The sequence below is a fragment of the Hoplias malabaricus genome, chromosome 9, assembly GCF_029633855.1.
Source record: "Hoplias malabaricus isolate fHopMal1 chromosome 9, fHopMal1.hap1, whole genome shotgun sequence".
Classification (NCBI taxonomy): domain Eukaryota; kingdom Metazoa; phylum Chordata; class Actinopteri; order Characiformes; family Erythrinidae; genus Hoplias; species Hoplias malabaricus.
This window is the reverse complement of record NC_089808.1, coordinates 20,925,347-20,947,928: the sequence shown is the minus strand read 5'-3', so window position 1 is coordinate 20,947,928 and position 22,582 is coordinate 20,925,347. Positions and strand designations below refer to the sequence as shown.

The window sequence follows — 22,582 nt, the reverse complement described above, 5'->3', positions numbered from 1 at the left end:
GGGGGGAGCATAATGACATTCGCTGTTAGATTCTAATGCTTCCATTCCACATTAAATGAGGTGGCAGTTAGATTAACTTCTACTCAGCTCCAGGGTCCTTGTGTCCTGGTCTCAATCCCTGCCTCTAGGGGTCAATCTCTGTGAGGATTTTGGTGTTCTCCCTCAGGTGTTCTCCCTGTGTTTGTGTGGTTTTCCCCCACTTTATTCCCACAATCCAAATACACATGTTGGCAGGTAAATTGGCTGAGTATTCTCCCTTTGTTTGCATAGGTTTGGATAAACAGGCATTGTCGACCAATCAGCAATAGGTTCTTAAGCTATTTGGCACACGTACAAAAAATAAGAGGGAAGAAAAACATCTGCTCAACACAGAGTCAAGTGAAGGTGAATAGGAACAATTTGGTTTGACAGCCATGCATCTGAATGACATTGCCACACTCAAACTCCCATGTGTCCAAACCTCTATGGTTATTTGATTTGACAGCAGGGCCAGTGTGTGGGCAAGAGCAGTAAAGAAAATCTCCCGGGGTGGGAGCCAGGCTGCCAGTTTATGAGCAAGCAATGTCTCTCTAGAATAAAAGGGTTAAAACAGCACTACACAGCTGAAGGTTTTGGACACCGGCTTACACATCATTCTGAAATGAAGGATACTATGTGGCAGGTTGTCCTTTATAGCAGTGACAGTTTCTAGTCTTCTGGCAACACTACATCTAGATCAGAGGTCCAATTCAGGCCTTGGATCCAGGTTTCAGGCTTGGATTGTAAAAAGGCCGACAGGTATGATGCTATACCTGACCAGTCTGATACATTACCAGGTGCAGCTATAAGGCCAATTTATGCTTTTGCATCAAACTTATGATGCAAACAGTGCACAGATCCCAGGTAGATGTGAATCCTATGATGTAACTATGTAATATATGCATTGATGTAGACCGCAATGATTGTGATTGGTCTGCAGTTGGACGAACATCAAACAGAGGATAGAAGTCTAGTCCACACTATAGAGACTGCAGACAACAGCAGTTTTATGGCAAGAAATTTTCCCAGACATTAGTTTGGACATCATGGAAAGAAAAACAAGGGGGAAAATATGAATGCCTCTGAGAAGAGTGCGAACATGGGACAAAATTACTGGCTTTGTAATTGTTGCTTTCCTGGCACAGCAAGTAGACTATGTTCTGTTCCAATTAGCCCCCTACTCCCTAAATTGTGCGCTATACAAGTTTATAAACGAAATATAATAATACACCACTACATTTTGTAATACATAGGGTTAAGCAAGATATTTGAGATTCAGCCCTAGTGGTTTGGTGGTGTAATTGCAGAGAGACGCAGACACACCAACGCACAAGAATAAATGCTCACAACTGCATAGGGCACTTGCACAGGCTACAGTGTACACTCTTTTTATGGACTCAATTGGCCTATGGTGTCATACCAGCCGTCCATTTTAAAATCTCGGCCTTGAACCTGGTTCTGGATTTGAATATCTCTGCTCTAGAGGTGTGGGACAATGCAACCGAATCCTTCTAGCATGTCCCACACTGGTGGTCCTGTCTCTCTTTTCCCTCTCTGGGAGAAGGTCTTTCAAGACAGACATTTGTTTTCCAAATTGCCACATAATGGGCGGCACGGTGGCGCAGCAGGTAGTGTTGCAGTCACACAGCTCCAGGAACCTGGAGGTTGTGGGTTCGATTCCCGCTCCGGGTGACTGTCTGTGAGGAGTTGGTGTGTTCTCCCCGTGTCCGCGTGGGTTTCCTCCGGGTGCTCCTGTTTCCTCCCACAGTCCAAAAACACACGTTGCAGGTGGATTGGTGACTCAAAAGTGTCCGTAGGTGTGAGTGTGTGAGTGAATGTGTGTGTGTCTGTGTTGCCCTGTGAAGGACTGGCGTCCCCTCCAGGGTGTATTCCCGCCTTGCGCCCGATGGTTCCAGGTAGGCTCTGGACCCCCCGCGACCCTAAATTGGATAAGCGGTTACAGATAATGGATGGATGGATGGATTGCCACATAATTGTTTCCCTTTGGTGTGGTCAGCCTTCCTCTAGAGATAGCACTCTCCAGTGCTGTCCATATGTCCACACGTGTACTAATATCACCGTCTGTGTAGCAGCCTGCCATGTGTGATAAGCATGTAAGTCTGTGTGTGTGTGTGTGTGTGTGTGTGTTCACTCCTCCGTCTGTCTATTATCAGCTGGCTGGAGCAGCTGGTGCCGGTCGTGTGTGGTAACCCGGCCAGGCTTACGGGAAATCAGCACGGCTTTTAATTGGCCCATCAGCAGCTGTCAATCAGAGGGCAGACCTGCTGGTGTGGTCACCACATGAAGATTCACACAAATGAGGCTAGTACCTTTTGTATAGAGAAGTCTTCTAGGGTTTTCAAGCCAATACTTGAGTGATGGCAGCTGGTGGTGGACTTCTGTTGTCTTTCTTTTATTATAATGTGCACACACACCAATCAAGCATAACATTATAACCACCTTCTTGTTTCTACACTCATTATCCATTTCCATCAGCTCCAATAACCATACACAAGCTAACTTTAGCACTGTAGCACTTTGTAGTTCTACAATTACAGAATGCAGTCCAACTGTATCTCTGCATAGTTTCTTATCCCCATTTCACCCTGCTTTTCAGTGGTCAGGACACCCACAGGACCACCACAGAGCAGGTATGATTTGGGTGGTGGATCTTTCTCAGTATTGCATTGACACTGATGTGGTGGTTGTGTGTTTGTGTATATGTGTGTGTGTGTGTGTGTGTGTGTGTGTGTGTTGCGCTGGTACGAGTGGATCAGACAAGCAGTGCTTCTAATCATACCTTCTCTTGGGTGTTCTGGGCAAGCCCTGACCATTGAAGAACAGGATGATATTGTCTACAGCATGTAATAGTAGGTCATGTACAGTCAGTGGAGCTGATAAAATGCACAATTCACATAAAGCTAGTGTTATACAAGCCAATGGCTCCAGCAGAAGCGACTGTACCTGCCAGTGATGATGGGATGACTTCATGGGCGAGTGGACAGATGGAGAGATATAGGGATGGAGGGCAGAAATGAGAGGGGATCATTTTGTTTCGAAAAGGTCCATGTTGGAGGACAATCAGCTTGGCTGTGTGCTAATTGAGAGCTTGTCATTTGGGGATTAGGTGCCTGGATTGGATTTCAGCTAACACTGTACAGCTGTAGTGACACTCTGTCATGTACAGCTGTTATGTTTGTTCTTGTGTTTGTATCAATCACACACACAGATGCACATTCACGAATACACGTCGATATAGTGACATAGAGTTTACAGTAATACATAAATAAAGAAATAAATATATCGAACTGAAACCCTATTAATGGGAGTTTTTTTTTGGGAAACTGTGGCTTCAGCCTCATTCTCCACCTTAGAGTAAGACAGATTGAGGAAGTTTCTTGGAATATTGTGTCCTATTTGAGCTTCCCAAGAGTTGCCAATCTTGGAATAATGTGTGTGCTGAAAGGAAGAAACTTTCAAAGAAGAAATGTGCAAACCCAGCATTTGTGATCATGCCTGTCAGTTTATAAGCCGTTAGCTTAGTCAGCTCCTTCACTACATCTCTGCCTTAGGCATATATTAGAACAAAGAAAGAGAGAACCACAGTTGTTTGGTGATGGTTAATGGCATACATCCTGGTCTAGGTCCTGATACATCTTTGTCCCACAGCAAGAACCTGAAATCTCCATCAGTATTATTAGTCTAACAGGCTACTAATGCTTTGTGGTGGTCGGAGTGTCCAGTTTTGTGGGTTATGTTCTGGCACTTTCCATTGCATGGTATCTGCTCATTGTGACTTGTCTCCATGCTTCTTCACTAGACAAAATTGGTGCCTAGTACCCAGAACTAGTACCTGCTTTCTCATGGTAGCAAGCGAGCCAAATATGGATTACAACATGACCTGTAAATCTTGCAAAGCAAAGATTGACTAGAGAGACTTGTCAATCACAACGTAAAATAGACATCCAGCATAAAATCTCAATTCGGAAAATCTCTTCTGAACTACAGAGATCACGTTTGTTTTTACACAACTCACAACAGCAGCATGTAAATGATTTAATCACCTCAGGGTAGCTCCAGGAGCAGGCACACTCTATATTAATCATGTTGTTGACATATTTATAACATGAGATCTTTACCATTATTAACCATGACCCAAATATTTTATATTTAAATGTATTTACCAATATAAACTTTAAAGAAGAACCTTTTAATCAGGCCAGTAATACTTAATGATGCTCCATCACTCCAGACACTCCAGGTATACTATTCCACAGACAAGTGCCAGGAAGCTTAATACCCTCTAACCAATGCCTTGCAGTGGGAATGGTGGTTCAGATGCATATGCTTCAGAGCATCTCAGTTGGTTATGCTTTAAAGCAGCTGAACTCACCTGTTGTAAGTTATGTCTGCGGCAAACGTCTGGCAAAATCTATTGTTGAGAAAGGTGTTAATGTAAACTAATCTTCTGTACACATTCCTACTGCTTTGCCTAGTAGTTTCTAACCTTAGTCCTGCAGGCTGGTACCAGGAAGAATCTCAAAATGTGCAGGACAAGGTGTCCAAAAGCCTGGTTCTGGAGTAACTGTGATAAGGCTTGGGTAACAGAAGCATTTCATATAAAGACTGCAACGCAGGTCAAGTATATTACCATGTGCTGGCATGCATGAAATTTCTATTATTTCCATTCTTTAATCAGTGCTTTCTGGTACTACATTTAATCCACTTAAGCGTCTTAGCATCTTAATTGCAGAGGAATGAAGGTTTGATAGATACAGAAGCCATCCCACCCCACTCTTTTTTTTTTTAAATCCACAACCTCCACCATCACAACCGCTTCATATGAGATGACGGCACACTCAATCCCTTTTTATTTGTTTATTTATTTCTTCTTTCCTTTCTCTTTCTGTCTCATTTTCTAGCACGTTCTGTCTGTCCTAATCCGTTCCACAATATTTGCACATCTAATTGCCCAAAGGAGTTTCCGTGGAAACAGACATCATTCACACACAAAGAAAAACAGTGAGAGGAGGGGCTAAAACGAGGAAGGGGGGCAGTGTATAGAGAGAGAGAGAGAGAGAGAGAGAGAGAGAGAGAGAGAGAGAGAGAGAGAGAGAGAAGGCTAAAATAAGGAAAAGCAGTGTGTCCAGGGAACTGTCGAGCTGAGATTGAGTCGTGCACAACGCTCTCATACCGAGAGCTCTTTATTTTTGAACTGGCAATGTGGGTTTCCTGGCTATGGCTGTATTTAGAACCCACTTTCTATTCATAAAATTGATGCATATGTGTGTGTGTGTGTGTGTGTGTGTGTGTGTGTACGTGTCTGTGAGATCAGCTTCATGAATATTACATGTAGTAGAATTATACAGTGTAGAACATGAAGAATTAAATTTACATATTCTAAATTTTGGAATACATCTGTAGAAAACATGCGAGCAAAGAAATTGAGAAGAAATATTTAATTAATTCCTTTATTCATTCATTTATTCTTTCATATTATGTAACCACTTCTTCAGAGTGGGTCCAGAGCCAACCTGGAAACATTGGGCGCAAAGCATCAACAAACCCTGGACAGGGAGGCAGTCCATCACACGGCCTCACACACTCAACCAGTCACCATGAGTAACTGATTGAATGAATGAATAAATGAATGATAATGCATTTAAACTGTACACATATTTTTACTTGCCCTGGGTCTTTACATTGCCTTGCATAATAAAAGTCTCAAATCAAACTACTGGAATGTTAAAGCAACACTGGGTATGATTTGGAGTCTTTGCTCCTGGGCTCCTCCTACAGTTGAAGTATGTAATTCACTTTACAGCACTGTCCTGGATTCAAGGGCATCAGAGTGAGGAGAAAGCTGGGAATGGTTTCCTACCCTCCTCTAAAATTTACATAATGCAGTTTCTGCAGTGCTGAGCCTGGAGCAGCAATAACAGTGGCTCTATCATCCATATTACAGGTCCGCGAATCATCACAATGACGGTGAAGCTAGAACATTAAGGAAAAAAACACTACCTACTGTCTTAAGGTTTATAATACATATATCCCAGGGCTATTATGATAACTTCTATGTGAATGCCTTACCAAAACAACTCATTGAATCTGATCTGTACAAAATGCTGAAGATGAAAACCAGACCACCATATGGTAGCTCTAAATGCTACAACAAAGAATTAAACATATGAAACTCTGAATGATTTAGTTTACTTCTCATATTAAACTTTACAGAAATTGTAAAAGCTGGAATTCTCTAATGATGTTCTATATCCAACTGTCCTCATCTGGTCATTAGCAGTGAATAAATCTAGTCTACACTCAGCATGTGAAAAAATTGATAATAGAACGTGTGCCATTATGCAATTAATTCAAACATCTATGCTCCTATCTTAGTGGCTGGAGATAAGGCCACTGTTATAACTTATCTCCAGCATGACCTGCCTTGTTATTGTCATAAAAATACAGAAAAGGGACAGGTTCAATATAGAATTCAGACTGTATCAACTCAATATAGAGTTCAGACTGAATCAATTTATTTTTCATTGTATCTAAACAGAAAAACATGATTTGAAACGGGGCAGTTTGCAGCCATGGGCCTTAAGTCTTCAAGCCTATTGCCAAGTGCTGGCTAGAAATATATAACTCCCATTCATCTCATTGGGCTGTGGAGCATCAGAACAGCTTGTTCTGAAGTGACCAAGCTCCATCTATTACATCTGGGATGAGTTGGAATGGTGTTTGTAATCCAGGACTAATCATTCAACATCATTAGGGTCAGGTATTAAGGTATCAAGTATGCCATATTACACCATATAAATAATTGATAAAGTCTCATGAATACAGGTCATTTAAAACTTAAATTAAATTTAACAGCTGAATGGAGACCTGGCATGAGGGAAAAAAAATAAAAATGAAGAAGTAGAAGATGAAAGAAAAGAGAAACCCATCCTCAAGGCCATCTTCTACTTTTCGCGTTAAGATACATATTCTAAATTCAGTGAAACTAGGGATCTTGTTTATAAAGGGTGCATAAGCACAGAAACACACTTGAAATGTGCAGGCACAACCTTTCAAGCAGAAACTGTGGTTTATAAAGAAATACTTGGAGGAAAATTGAGCATATATATAAGCATGGTTTGACCCACACGTACACCCATAAACATTGTGGAATGAGCACACATTGGTGGCATCATATGGTAAAATAGAGTACTACAAGTAAATGCGCAAACCATCCTCACACATAGCAGTCCATAGCACTTACAGTGCCCTCCATAATTATTGCCACTCCTGGTTAAGATGTGTTCTTTGGCTTCTAATAAAAAAAAAATATATATATATATATATATATATATATATATGATTCAAAATGTCCTGATATTTCAAAGAGTTCATGATCCCATGTCCTTACAAGGTTCGCAGGTCCTTTGAAGGAGAAACAGGCCCACAGCATCACCAAAGCACACGGTCCCAGTTAAAATCCCAGTACTGCTGGCAAACTCCACACGTTTACGCTTATGAGTTTAACTCAGAAATGTCTTTCTCGGTGCATGCCCCCAAACAGCTCATTGGCATGTAGACAGCGCCTGGTGGTTGTTTGGGAGACCTCGTAACCCCAAGATGCTACCATTTGATTCAATTCTCTTACAGTGAGCTTTGGAGAACTTTTTACTTCTCTTACCATCCCTCTCACTGTGCCTGTTGATACACTTGCGTCCTCTCCCAGGCTTTGTCACAGTTCCAGATGTCTTGAAATTTCTGATGATTGCTCTGACAGTAGATAAAGGCATCTGCAGGTGAGTGGCTATTTTCTTGTAGCCATTGCCTGATTTATGAATGTCGACACACATTTGCCTCACTCGAATAGTGTGTTCTCTTGTCTTTCCCATGTTTAAGAGTGAGTACGAGAAATAGGCCTCTGTGTAACGCCATATTTATACCCCAGGGAAACAGGAAGTGATGAATTACTAATTAAAGGTTCCTAGATGCTTTGATCCACTTCATACACTACAGTAGAAATGACATAAATGGTTCAAATATATTTATTTCCAAGAAATTGTTAAGGGTGCCAATAATTGTGGAACAGGTCATTTTATGGGAAATAATTATTTCTTAATCAGGATTTTTTCTTATTTTTTTTTCACTTGAATTGAAGGTAGATTTTTTCTACATTTTTTCAGAGTGAGATTATGCTTCTTCAATAAAAAATCTATTTATTTTAAGGCAATGTAGATTGAGATTAAAAAGTAAAGACTAATGAAGGATTACGGAGGATTAACCTTCATTTTTTGAAAATAGCTTAAATTGGTGTTTTTCTTTTAACACGTTTAATATTTCATTGTTGGCTGTATCTCATACTTTATTTGTAGTGCTATTTTAGCTTGTTTTATTTCACGGTGTGTTTATTAAAATTTCACCTGTGCACTGCTGGACATACATTATCCCGAACATTAGCTATGAGACCATGGGTAAAGGTAACTGTAGGGATTACAATTTTAGGAAACCACCAAATTGCACACATTCGCATCACTTGACAATTCACAAGTTCCAGGACCTTCCAGTTCTGTGATTATGTGCAATCATGTCCATCAGCTCCCTGGGCCTGCAGACCTGTGGAGCTGAGAGATTTGTATTGATCCACCCTGTTTTTTCTTGTCTAATGACCAGCGGACATGAAAGGAAGACAAGCCCTGTAGCCCTGTCTGCACCGGTGCTTCCTAAGCCATCAGATCCACCTCCCATCAGCCAGGAGCCACTGACACCTTCGATTTTGCTCTCTGCAGTTTCTCTCACTTCATACTCCCTCACCCCGACTCTATAAATGCCTCAAAATAGAACTTCCTGCCTCCTGGCCTTCAGTACGAGACCATGTGTGAATTCTGATAGGGAGCGCATTCGACCAGCTCTGTTTTGTCATCTTTGTTCCACTTTAGGCGTCAAGAGGGCTCAAAGACTTTAGTGAATCAGCATTTGTCCTTCAAAGCCTTTGGGATGCGATGAACTGGTGGAAATGATTAGCAACTGCGTCAAGAAATGGCAGTTGTTCCTAGTGTTCTTGCTTTGCTAGTATTGTCAGTGCTGTTTGACATGTGTGTTCAGGAAAGGTCATAATTCTGTAGGTAAACATAAAAACAAAATGGGTGTCTTCGGGTGTTGTAACAGCTGCACTGCTTAGCCCGGTGTATCTGAGCTGTGGTTCATTTTCACCCTTGGTGTAGTTTGTTTGGGCAGGTGTGAAAGAAATAATCATACCCTTGAAAGAAGGTTGTCTTAGACTGGTCCCAAATTAAGCGTTTCAAATGTTCAAGGGGTCAGAGAGAGTGGAGAGCCAAATGGCACACTTGTGCCCTTCAGGTGTAAACATCACTATGGCTTAAACATGAAACACAGGAGCTTAGGCCAAACCGAGCTTATGTTTACAGTGTGTTATTGGTTAAACAAACATAAATATGTTGAAAGTTGTTGAGATAATTTATAATAATATTTTATTAATCCCTCACACCAGTAGATAATTTCACACTAGGGAGAACACACATCGCTACCACTTTAGAATAAGACTACACTTAGAGGTTTATAAAATGATTTACAATATGTTAATTGTTAATTGGGTTGTAAGCACATTAAAAGCAATTACCTGTTGTTTGCCAAGTAGTAAACCCTCATCCATCTACACTCTTAAACCTCAGATCTTGCCAAATGCTGACCTTACTTGCCCAGTGTCTGAAATGGCTCCCTATTCACTATTCCATGAGAGTAATGAATGCTGAGAGTTTTCACCAGACAATGCTGTGGGGATTATGGGTAATCTGCTGTCTGCTAGTGTACATGTATTTTACCCTAATTTTGCAGTGCATTGTAGGATTGTTTGAGCACACAGAAAACTGTCCACTACTACCTCAAAATGGCAGAACCCCAAAATAGGGTTCATTTTTGTAGTCGACATTACATGTCAGCTTCAGCATATATCGGTTAATATGTTTAATCATTTAACCAACAAGTTTAAGCAATCACCCACAGAATAGAATGTAGTTTTTGACATGTGCACTTTAACATGTGAAATGACTAAATTCACATTCTCAGGTCTTCCACAGTCAATCTGTGTTAAAAATTAATATTTACAATTTAAGATGTTTATAACTTAAATAACTGGCATTAAATAAACAAATTTGAAACCATTTACAAAACTGTAGTCATTTTATATTGGTACAGATCCTGGAGGTGACCCTACCTGAAGCATCAAGGAGCATTTTAAAAATGGTATCCCCTTGTGATCGATCATCTTTATGTAGGATAAAATACATCATTCATGGACTTGAGCACATATTAAAGCCAGCTGCTCTCACTAAATTCCAAACACGGCCCTGAGTGCTTCTTCTTGTATCCTCACCTTTGCCTTCTCAAGCCGCCTACGTTATACTATCTGTACTTGACCGCATTTGACGGGGTTAAAAGTACTAGAATTCTTCAAGACTTGAGCTGGGATCACATGAAAGTGGATGCCATTTATAGCCCACCATACTGTGAGCTTCGATCACAGGAAGCAAGCCTTAGATCAGTTCTGACAAGTTTAGAGAGTTTAGAGCTTCGTTTGCTAGGAGCAAACGTGGCACGGCAGATCAGGATCAGGCTTAACTTAATGGGAGTGTTGTGAAGTTTAGTTCTGCCCACGTCCGGTCCTATTTGTTGAGGTCATTTTATCACTGGGCGCCAGGCTCTTTCCCTTTCTCTCCCTCTCTTGCTCTCTGATCTATTGATTCTCTGCTTGCTTTGGCTCCCTTCCCTTAGCCACATGATCTGCAAATCTATGGGAACTCTTTCACTTTCTCTATCTTCATCTATATTTGCTCTGTTTTCTCCCCCCAGCTTGGGCCAAGTCTTTCAAGTGCTTTTGCATTCCTTAGTGACTCAAAGCCCCAGACTGTTACCCAATTCAAGTCCTGTTGACTAGTCTGCAAAAAGAAGGTACAGTTTGCATTCCGGCTAGTGGCTCAAATGCTGAAACGAGATTGTTTCCAATGTACTACACTTATGTGCAGTTAGCAACAAAAATACAAAATACAAAAATGTTGCTTTTCCATGCCAGTCCAGCTGGGGGCCATATCACTGCTTAAAGAAAGACATCAAAAATCTTTAAACATGGCCGGACTGGGACAGTTGATTAGGCTGGGAATCATGATATGATGCAGGCCACACACAAACTCACAGCTACAGTATCTGCATGAATTTGACTAGTGTTTTTTTTATATGTATGTTAAAGTAAACAAACACTTTATAATTACCCACTTTTAAATTACAAGCTCATTCATCAATTCATTGGAAATGTATATTTACATACAGGTGGCGTGGTGGTCCAACAGGTAACGTCGCTGTCACAACTCCAGGGACCGTTTTCTCTCTTTGTCTATTTAAGCTGCACTAAACATAAACTCACCATCTTTACTGAGTGCTTGAATGTGGATCATTTTTATGTATTTATTTTTACATGCTGCGTCACTGCAGAAATACACCATTCACATTTCCATTCACAGATATTTTGCAAATTATGAAAATGCGAATAAAAACGTAGTGGAAAAGGCCATGAATTTGAAAAACAACTAAATATAATTTTTAACCATCGGACAAAGTGGAAAAGTTAGAATATTGAAATGATGGAATGCAAAACAGCAAAGGAAATGAGAAGGGGATGGTGTGTTCTGAATTATGATTCAGCTGATTGCGCACATTGCACTCTGCAGCGCCGGACTGAGCCGATTGAGCTGCTGTCTACAGATTTTTAACAGACTCCCCGTCCCTTTCTCTCCTCTTCCCACTTTAGAACCAGTCTGTTTTCATACCAGCACCACCTGATGTTTGTATTTTAGTGTATATGTACAGCACTGCGACAAGAACAAGTTATACGACAGAAACAAGCCCCAACAAATGAATATTAATTCAAACTTTTTGATACAGACTTCTGTAAAACACTGTGATCAAAGCAAAACCTCACTCAAACCTCCCTCATTTCCCTGATCACAGAGCCGTCATCTGATCTTTATTCACAAAGTGAAGTGGATGGAAACACAATTCATTTCACATTTTTTTCCTACAAATATTTGTTTATTGCGCATCATAGTTGCAAAATTTTTGGATGGAAAGCTTGTTTTCACAAGCGCTACTGTGCTGTTGAATTCATCATAAGCCTCCAGACCAGATGACAGGCCAGGCCACTGGGAAATTTCCCAATTCTCCCAGTCTGGCCAGTCCGGGTCTGTCTTTAAGCATGAGAGAAACAACGAACTTTTAGCCCAAATTACTGTATACTCCCTATGTAGTGTACAAGTCATGAAATTAGTAAATTTGGATCTGACTACTGCATTATGTACTTCTAATACAACACCATTTATATTTATTCATATGTTAGAGTCTGAAATCTAGTGATATCTGCATTATAGGTTTATGTCTTATATAATTCACTATGTAGGAAATGAGAAGCTATTTGAATTTCCGACAGAAACAGGGATGCTGTGTGAGGTCAGTGTTTTCAAAATTCTCTGTTTTGCCCATAAACATGACCCCACGGTTGTCAGAACTATTTAAATATGTCCTTCTTGGTCACCTCAGTGACTTAAAACACAGATTGTTTGGATGGTAGGCCAAAATGCTCTATAAATAAAAACTTCTTGTTTAAAAAATATCTGGATAAGTGTTGGGGGAGAAGCCTAAGACAAAACACAGTATCTGACTCTTGCTTATTGGTTCCTCTGAGCTATTTATATGCTAATTTTTTTTATCCCTATCCCAAAATAGCTGTCATATTCAACAAATACTTTCTTGACAATCTTTAAGTAGAGTAAGTCATATCAATATTCTTATATCAAGTGGCAGTCTGCAATTGTAATATATTGTTCGCCTACAGCCAATATTATGCTTTTGTAAAGAAATTTTCTTCTGGCAGGCATGTGCATATGCACATCCCTATTTGAGCCTTTTTTTTTTAAATATTATCTTATTTTTTTTATGTCTCTCTCATCACTCTGCTGCGGCTTGTTTATCCGAGCATAACGAGATGCTATTTGACATCCTGTGACGAAAAGCTGGTAGTTGTCTCTTTTTCTCTTTTGCTCATGCCTCCACCTTTCCTCTCCCTCCCTGTCTCCCTTGCAGTCTCCTGCTTTGATGTATTAAATGAGCTTCTCACCTCGAGCAGGCATATTAAAAGGAGTGCACCTCTTTAGATGGTGATGATGCGCCAAACTGCACATCAATTAGCGTAGCTGCTCACAGCTATGCGTTGATATGGTCATTAGTCACAGAGCATTAATGTCATCACCAGAGAGAGAGTGAGTGAGAGAGAGAGACAGAGAGAGAGAGAGAGAGAGAGAGAGAGAGAGGTGTAGATATAGAAATATTACTGAAAAATTTTTCAAATTCAAGACAAAATGAAAAAATGACATCACTGAAATGAGACCCAATATTGTTTTCTTGAAAAGCTACTAAGCTTCAGCAAGAGCTGTTTGTCTTGAAACACTTTACTTAAAATGAGCAGGTAAAAGGAGGCTATTTCTGGCTCGATTTGTTACAGAATTGGGTCAGTTCCACAATTTATCCCACTTTGATGTTCATTCCTGTATTTGACCGCTGACAGCTCAATACCAACAAAGGCTTGGCTAAAGTAAATGCTAAAAACAATGAACAAAATCTGTAGTTCCCCAATGCAGACACAGGAAAAACACATAAAACTAAACTCAGCCAACACACCCCAAGGTGAGGATTGAACCCAGGAACAAATTTAAAATTGGTATCTTAAATGTTGATACATTTCAAGAGCTCATTTGGGAGATTATGTCAGTGTGTGTTTGTAACGTTGAACATTGGTCAGCAATGAGTCCACGTTAAAGTTGATTAGTAGTTGATTCCACAGAATTATCACAATAAACTATAATATTGTGTTAATTTACAAATTAATTTAACACATTTAAGTGTTAAATGGCTTTTCGTCTGTTTTAGTGAGCATTTTTAGTGTTTTTAGCATTTATTATCTACACAACAATATTGGTAATCGTGGCACTACCGCATGCAATAAGCTTGTGTATTAATCAGTGTAGCCTTTCATACGGCCACATGTGTCAAGCACAAATGTTAAGTGTAAAATTATGCTTTAAGTCTATTTTTCACGTGCGCGGCATGCTGCATTCTAAGCATTTCTATGCAGAAACCGTTCAGAATACAGTTCTTTTGGTGAACGTACTACCTAGGCCAATTTCTAAATCAGGATTTGTTTGTCTAATCCCGTATCTGAAGCTGTGAAGATATGTTTGATATAAATGAATAATGTATAATTCATCTGTTTATTAAAACATGAAGGTCTGCTTGATTGTTTTATTTCATTCATTCATCCTTTGTTTGTAACCACTTATCCAGTTGAGGGTCATGGTGGGTCCAGAGCATACCCAGAACACACCTTGGAGGGTCAGACCTCACAGGGCGACACACCCTCACACATTCACTTACCTGTGGACACATTTTAGTAGCCAATCCATCTACTAACAAGTGTTTTTATATTTTGTCATACAGTGGTTAAATAAATGTAATGAAATTAAAAAAGTCACATCGGAATGGTACACACAATCATTAATTAAATATCATCACTGGTTGAAATTATCGTGAAAGGTTTATAAGGTCAGAATTTGAAGACCTCTGCCCTAGAAACAAAATGGCCATTGTTTTATTTGTTTGATTAATGTCTAATTAACGTTATCAACAACTCCAGTTGTAACGTCATCCACTTTCAAGACTCTACTATCAGCTTAGAGACCTTTGCCTGTCCAGATATGACAACATGGTCAGCATTGTTGCATACGTCAGATAAGAACTCTGTTTAGTTATGCAATGATTATTTTATTGTGTGTGGACTAGTTTAACCTTGAGGCTACATCCATTTCCCATTTGACCTCAGATTTGATTAGAGTTTGACGTCCAGTTGCAGGTTTCCAATGGTGTTAACTGGCTATTGAAAGGCAAACTGTCAGCTGAGAGAGAGAGTGTAGAGAGAGAGAGAGAGAGAGAGAGAGAGAGAGAGAGAGAGAGAGAGAGAGAGAGAGAGAGAGAGAGAGAGAGAGAGAAGGAGAGTGCCAGAGTGTTTGCGTCAGAAAGAGCACAGTATGTCATGGCGGTGATGAAACTCTTTATAATTATGCAAATCTGTGCAACAAATTTTCATACAATTTAAATACATCTCGGGCAAGTTCTCTGAACCACAGTGTTGTTAGAGACACCAGAGTAATTCTGTGAAATACAGCATCAGACCAAGTGTGACCAATTAACACTGTGTGGGAGTGTTGCTGCTGGTTGATTCACTAAAATAAAGCAGATAGACATCTGGTCATCTAACAATTTTGTGAATGAAGGGTATTTATAGACTATATAACTTAATTTAACATATAAACCACAGTCAGGAACTTCAGACATTGGCTTTCTATTAACTGAATGACTTTGTCTACTGTTAGTGACTTAAAACTGGTGGAAATGCCTTCACAAAACAAGATCGTAAAGTATTATAATATTTCAGGTAAATAAATCACTTTTAATTCACATTTTAATCACATTATTTTACAAATGAGTTTACCAACCCACAAACTGTGAAACAAGACAACACATTCAGTGTATATAGTCATAAAACATGGGACAACTACAAACTGTTTCACTTATGTTGTGTGGATGTGATTCTGCCACATCCTCATCGGAGTCTGAGACGTGATCAGTTACTGATGTGTTATGCACTCACACAACATGATTGACAAGTATTAATGTGGAAATGTGGAAGGTAAACTTAAGGTTACGCTTCTTAAATCTGTTTTACACAAGATTATAATCCAAAATGGGATCTTCATTATTTGTAAATATAAACTCAAACCTAAAGTAAATATTGGATGGGGGCGGAGTCCACTGGTATTTTAGGGAACATTTTTCAAATTTTCAAGAAATCATCACTTTCCAAAGAAAAACATATATATATCCATACTTTTTGTGGATTTTTAGTTTACTACATCATTTGATTGCAGCTGTCTTTCACATTATGTGTGAAGTATGATTATCTGTTATCTGTCACATTATGTGTGAAGTATGATTATCTGTAACCGCTTATTCAGTTCAGGGTGGCAGTGGGTCCAGAGCCTACCTGGAATCATTGGGCACAAGGCAGGAATACACCCTGGGGACGGTGCCTGTCCTTCACAGGGCAACACACACACATTCATTAGCACAGTCACACCTACGGACACTTTTTTTTTGAGTCGCCAATCCACCCACCAACATGTGTTGTTTGGACCGTGTGAGGAAACCCACATGGACACGGAGAGAACACAAACTCCTCTCAGTCACCCGGAGCAAGAATCAATCCCACAACCTCTAGGTCCCTGGAGCCGTGTGACTGCGACACTACCTGCTGCACCACTGTGCTGCCCTGGAATATATATATATAGTGCAAAAATAAATAAATAAATAAATATTCATTAGAATTTCTTCTCCTATAAAATTACTATATTGGAGATACGTAGTTTTATTTGGACAGTAACGAAATGAAAAATATTTCCAACCATATGTGTCATTGCCAGTCAGTTTTGCTAAAGTCATTATGGCCATGTCATGAAGCAAATACAAACGGTCTTGTGTGTTGTGTGAATAGACAACTCCCACATCCTCATCTGAGTCTGAGACATACTGATGTGCTATTCTAGCCAGGTCTTAGCCCCATTATTTAATCAACATTTGTAGAAAATCTGGATATTATCCATGACTGACCACTTTCATCAGTCCATCATTGCTGTTGAGCATAATCATCCTCCTTTGACAGGTTCCTTCATCCCTATTCTCCATCCTCTCCAAGATCTCCTTCTCCCTGTGACTCCACTCCTCCTCCAACCGACGGTACATATGCAAGGAGAAGTGCCAATCTCCATTCTCCATCAGCATGTCCTCCACACGGTCCAACAGGCCAGACACTTGAGCCTTGTCCCTGACCGCCTTGTTGTTCAGGACCCTGAACCTATACCTGCATTTAGTCAGCAGCCATTCCAGGTGTTCCCCTCCAGCTTGAATTAATTCTTGAACAGTTTGCCCCTGAAACTGGTCACCCAGCGTGAAGACCACCATAGTGTGTCTCCACACACCTTCCGTCAGCAGCTCCATGCGCTTCTGAAGGGCGTTCCTAGCTGATGGAGTAAACCTTAGCAAGGGTAGCACCAGGAGTAGGGCATGAGGGCCAGGATCACAGATGGAAAGACCGCTGATTAGTTCAATTTTCTCCCTTTTTGGGACAAAGTTCTCTTCTGGTCCCCAGCCATAAGTGTCAACTACGGTCAGGTGGCGTCCCTCAGAGCTGCCTCGTGCAACTGTAGTGCTTGCTCCGCCCCACGTCTCAAATGCCAGCCTTCCCAGAAGGGTGTTGCCTACTGAGCTCTTGCCAGTCCGTTTAGGTCCAATCAAGAGAAGTTTCAAGGAGTTGTTGCCAGTGTTGGCATCACCTGAAAAGTGGAAGTGGAAGTTAGTGGACTGACGGTGCATTCTGTGGTTTTACAGCAAGTAGATCACAGTGACACAGCAAAACTCAATAAACAACAATAATAAGAACATCAACAGCAACAATGGATATAACAGTCACCTCCCCATCAAAAACTCAATCTCAAGTTCTTGGGTAAAATTTTGGGGGGTTAACTCCCATTTTGCCAACACTTGGTATTTTTCTATGCAGGATGCACAGCCCTTATGAACAGGTGTTTTTAAAATTAATTTTGTTAAGTATACTTTATGTAGTTGGTATAATAATATAAATGTACTAGTAGTATACTTGTCAGTATAAGCCATATATACTTATGTTTAGTATATCCCTGATAATTACATAAAAAGTTAACTGAAAATATACCAAATATACCATATTTGCAAATTTGCTGCAAACACTTATTATAAAGGGTACCTGTAAACGTTCAAACATAGTCCTAGTCCTTCCTAATGGCCAGTTGCTCTTCTGTTTTCAATGCTTGTGGTTAATTACTTCAGCACAATGGACCACAATAATACCGTGTATTCATTAGAGTCTCATAGAAGTGTATCACTTCTGCAAACCATATTCTGGGTTCTGGTAACTACTTCTTTTTTTCTTTTAAGCTTTCATTTGTGTTGCTAAATCCCACTTTACTCAACTGTAATGAGGCCAGGGAAATCATCATCATCATCATCATCATCATTATCATTTCACCCAGCTCAAGTCTTTTGTTAGTTTCCATCTCCTTGCTCCTTATATTAGCAATGAGCTGTCCCTTTGTAGCTTGGTAATACAGTGGCTATTCTTTATTTAGCAGCAGCAGCAGTGGCTATACTTCTAAATATATTTCCCCCACTCTAAATGATTATTCCGTCCATTACAGGATTGCACAGCCAGCGTCTTCTTAATGAACCCTTTCGACAGGCCATTTAGAAGTATTGATGCCTTACTTTTTCCAGCACAGCATACAGTGGAACTACTACATGCACTAAACCTCAAAATATAAGTCCGGGTATTTGTTTGTAGACACCTTGTATCATTATTGCAGCTATTTTAAGAGGTACATACCCAATTGGGCTGGAAAGCGCTGAACAACTGCACAAGTCTAACGTCACCATACTCAATGTCTTAGCTTGTGCTGGAGAGATAAACCCCAAGGCTTTGGGCTGTTTTCTCTGAAGTATCATTCTGATACCTATGGAATGGGTTGGGGTGGCATTCTTGGTCCTAATTCATGCTAAACTTCTCATGCTTGAATGCTGTCAAATCCTCAAAGTAAGTATTACATGAAGTCTAAAGCCTTCCTAGAAATGTAGGGATTTAACCATTAATACCCTTCCTTTCCAAACAAATATTAGATGCACAGATGTCCAGAACCTTCTGAGCAAATTAGTCTTGTCACCAGAAGTTGCTTGCTTGGCAATATAAAGCACAAAAATTAGTGACACAGCTGCACCTACCCAAGTTTGACGCCATAATCCCAGTCACCAGACGTAGGTTTCAGGGTCTACTTGCTTCCAACAACAGGCACATCTCATGAATAGCTGGTGACTGCACTTTCAGGAGTGGCAGGTGAAAATAAAAGGGGGCGGGGATATGAAATTACTGGCTGCCGCCCACGTAGTGATCCCAGAACTCAAGACAAGCTTCCTTCCTTCATGTGTAGAATGTGTTCTACAGCTTGTGTGGAATGCCATCAGGTTTTAGTGTTTGTTTACATTTAAAGATCATAAGATTTTACCTGATCATAACTATAAACAGCTGTACAACTATGGCTTTCTAAGGAAAACCAAAAGCTGTATACTTTATGGCTGTATACTATGCTTTATTGTCTTTATTACAGTCAGACAGACAAATCCAAGAAGGAACTTGAAGTGTGAAGGATTTTTTATTTCCTCTTGTTAGTGACATTCCTTCAAAGACTGGAGGTGAGGACCATGGCGTACATCCAAAAAACCAAAACAATAAAAAAACAAAATGTGACAGCTTCAGGTCTTAAAAGAGGAAACTGTAGTCCTCATATGATCACATTGTTTACATCCTGATTGTTTTCAGAGTAGTAAGACTGATCTGAGGTCAGTTGACAGTATAGAGCAGACATTTTGTATTTCAAGATACAGGACATGGTCTGTGCTAATTGCACTTTGCTTCCCAAATCAGAAATCTCCATCCACTTGATAGATCCCCCCCAGTTACACAATGCTGTCATGTGTATACAAACAGACTGGTCACAAAGTGAATTCACACATATTTCACTAAAATCCCATTTTGATTGGTACAATTTTAGTACAATCTGTAGTAAATATAATTGGCACTATAAAAATTTGTAATTATTACATATTTGTGGACCTTGATGTGAATTTCTGGCAACCTGGTGTGAAAAACCAGCCTTAAAACTTCCGCTTACCATAAATTTAAACTAAATTTAAAAAAATAGGAACAGCAGAATTTGATACTTTTTCAATGCTGTCACTAACACCTAATGATAAACATAATCCTAATCATAACCCTAACCCTCCCTGTAAACTCAACCCTAAGTATTACCTTGTACTTTTATAGTAAACCTAAATATAAACTCCTAAATATTAGGGACCACAACGTTTTATGCTTGTTTTACGTTATACAGATTACAGCACTGTTTCTGCTGCTCTTCTTTGGGTACACAAGACAGCTGAAACAGGTGTGTTCAAAATACCTATTAACTTCTGGGGTGCTCTATTTTTTTTTAATATATATATATATATATATATATATATATATATATATATATATATATATATATATATATATATATATATGAAAATTTGAGAACTTACAGATACAACATCGCAGCGTGCTTAGAGGAGAACACCAACTGACCAGTGCTGTTATAATTAAATTGTTGGTCATGGTTGATAATTAAATGATGGTCATGAGCTGTCAGATAGCTTTTTTTTAATTCTAACAACAGTTGTATGACCAACATAGATCACATGCTTATTTTGGCTATGTGTACCCTAATTGGACATTATGACAATATCTTCTACATAGTATGTTACCAGTCTTTAAGTGCCTAAAGCTACCATTTACTTCCCAGTGCATACAGTCCATGTGAGGAACCCAGTCTATTGAGCATACACAACAGAACTGGTCTCTCCCTCGCTCTCTATACTCTTTTTAGTGCTTTGATATTCAGATACACTCATTGTTATAATGAAGCTCTAGGAGCACCTCTTATACCACACCTTTAGACCTATGGTAATATAGAAAGTGTCCTATTAGCATATATAATCTATTTTAAATCATTAATAATGTCAAGCAAGTGGTCATATGGTGATTAGATTTACTTTTACTGCATTATGTAGATGCGCTTAGTCAAAAAGATGTTGAATTTTAATAATGTTACAGTGGTAAGCCTTAGGAGTCTTGCCCTAAGGCTCTTAATGATATGAAATTGCCTGAGCTGGGCAATGAACCCTAGTCAACCACGCTTTCTAGTAGGGCTGCAACTAATGATTATTTTGATAATCAATTAATCTGTCAATTATTTTTTCGATTCATCGATTATTAATCGGATAAAAAGGAAGACAAGCCAAATTTGGTTTCCTGTCTGTTACTAGCATATTCAGGACACCATCAGTGAGAACAGCTGCTTTCTGTGGTGTGTAGATCTTCTTCAAAACATAGTCAGCAATGCTGGGCTGTTTTTATCTGAGGTGAGAGAGAAAGTGTAGATATGAACATACACCTTTTTAAGTTAATAACTACTGATCTAAAATGCAGACAACAATGAAGGCAAATTGAAATTACATAAATGGATATTGGGTGAAGCTGCCATGTGCTGAGAATAAAAGAGAAATTCTACTAACACATATGATCAGATACTGTTAAGATATTTAAGATTTTAGAGAACTAATGTTGTAATTTTATAAGGAACACACAACCTACCATTATTAATAATTAGTGTTTACATGAAGAATTAACCCAACCATTACATTAATTTTATTTTATCAATATTTAACACAGCGTGTTTAATGTGATATACACTTATAATGTAATATACACTTATAATGTATTATACGCTGTGATACTCAAACACTAACACGCAATGCCAGTCAGAAAAGACCTTGAAAAATGCTTTAAATATATTATTTAAAAAAAATGTTTGGATTTTTTTTTAACTCTGAATGTAACTGCCGCCATATTTAAGGTGGAACGGAAAACTCGCTAAATACAACAGTGATATAAATTTACTAAAAATGAGACATCTTGTTTAAGTTCTCTAGCAGGCACTAGTGACATTGAAAGAAAAAATAGAACTTGTCGCTAGTCATTAGCTTGACTAAAACTACGGCTTGTTGTGGAACTGCTGGTCGAGATGACACATTTGAGGTGGAAGAGAAAACTCGGGGGGGATGCTAAGGCTTGTTCGCTAAACGCGAGTGTAATATCAATGTACTAAGAAAACAAATGTTGTTTAACTACTCTAGCAGGCTCTAGTAACATTTTAGTGAGAGAAAATTTTGAATTAACTTACTATACTTAATCTCTTTCACACATAGCTCCAACAGGCTTCATTTTCAGATGCTCATGCAGTGATGTTGTGCTGCTGTGCCATGCGAGATCAGCTGTGCATATTTTGCACCTAACGCTGTTCCTTGAAGGCGTTAATGTAAAGTGTTCCCATACTTTTGATGACTTGGGTCATACATTTTTCTCTCTGCTTGTGCTAACATTATCCTCTGCTGTGACCGCCTCCGCCATTTTTCAAACCCTTCTTCCAGAGTTCGTCACGTGTAGCAACTGTACCTATGTGTATAATAACTTAGACCCAACTAATCGATTATTAAATTAGTTGCAAACTATTTTAACAAACGATTTTAATCGATTAGTTGTTGCAGCCCTACTTTCTAGACAAACAGACAGAGGTACCTAGAGTAGTCATTGGTTAAAAATGGATTGGATATATGGGGCCATACACACTACACACGTGGAGGCCAACGTGTCCTATGAGCACTGGGTGTGTATCATATCTCAGCAGCATAATATAACAATAAAAGCTCTGTG

General features: G+C 39.4%; 2 protein-coding genes across 3 annotated transcripts in view; one reads left to right on the top strand and one right to left on the bottom strand.

The window, feature by feature from the left end:
• The window catches only part of spsb4a (splA/ryanodine receptor domain and SOCS box containing 4a), a 62,233-nt gene that overhangs the window by 21,200 nt on the left and 18,451 nt on the right, over positions 1-22,582 (top strand). The gene's annotated exons all lie outside the window — the stretch shown is intronic.
• Positions 15,331-19,061, bottom strand: zgc:136870 (uncharacterized protein LOC664693 homolog). Its single transcript, XM_066681593.1, has 2 exons — positions 18,997-19,061; positions 15,331-17,519 (listed from the first exon to the last, which is right to left on the bottom strand). The coding sequence occupies exons 1-2, from the start codon at positions 19,010-19,012 to the stop codon at positions 16,783-16,785; spliced, it is 753 nt and encodes a 250-aa protein (XP_066537690.1). The 5' UTR covers positions 19,013-19,061; the 3' UTR covers positions 15,331-16,782.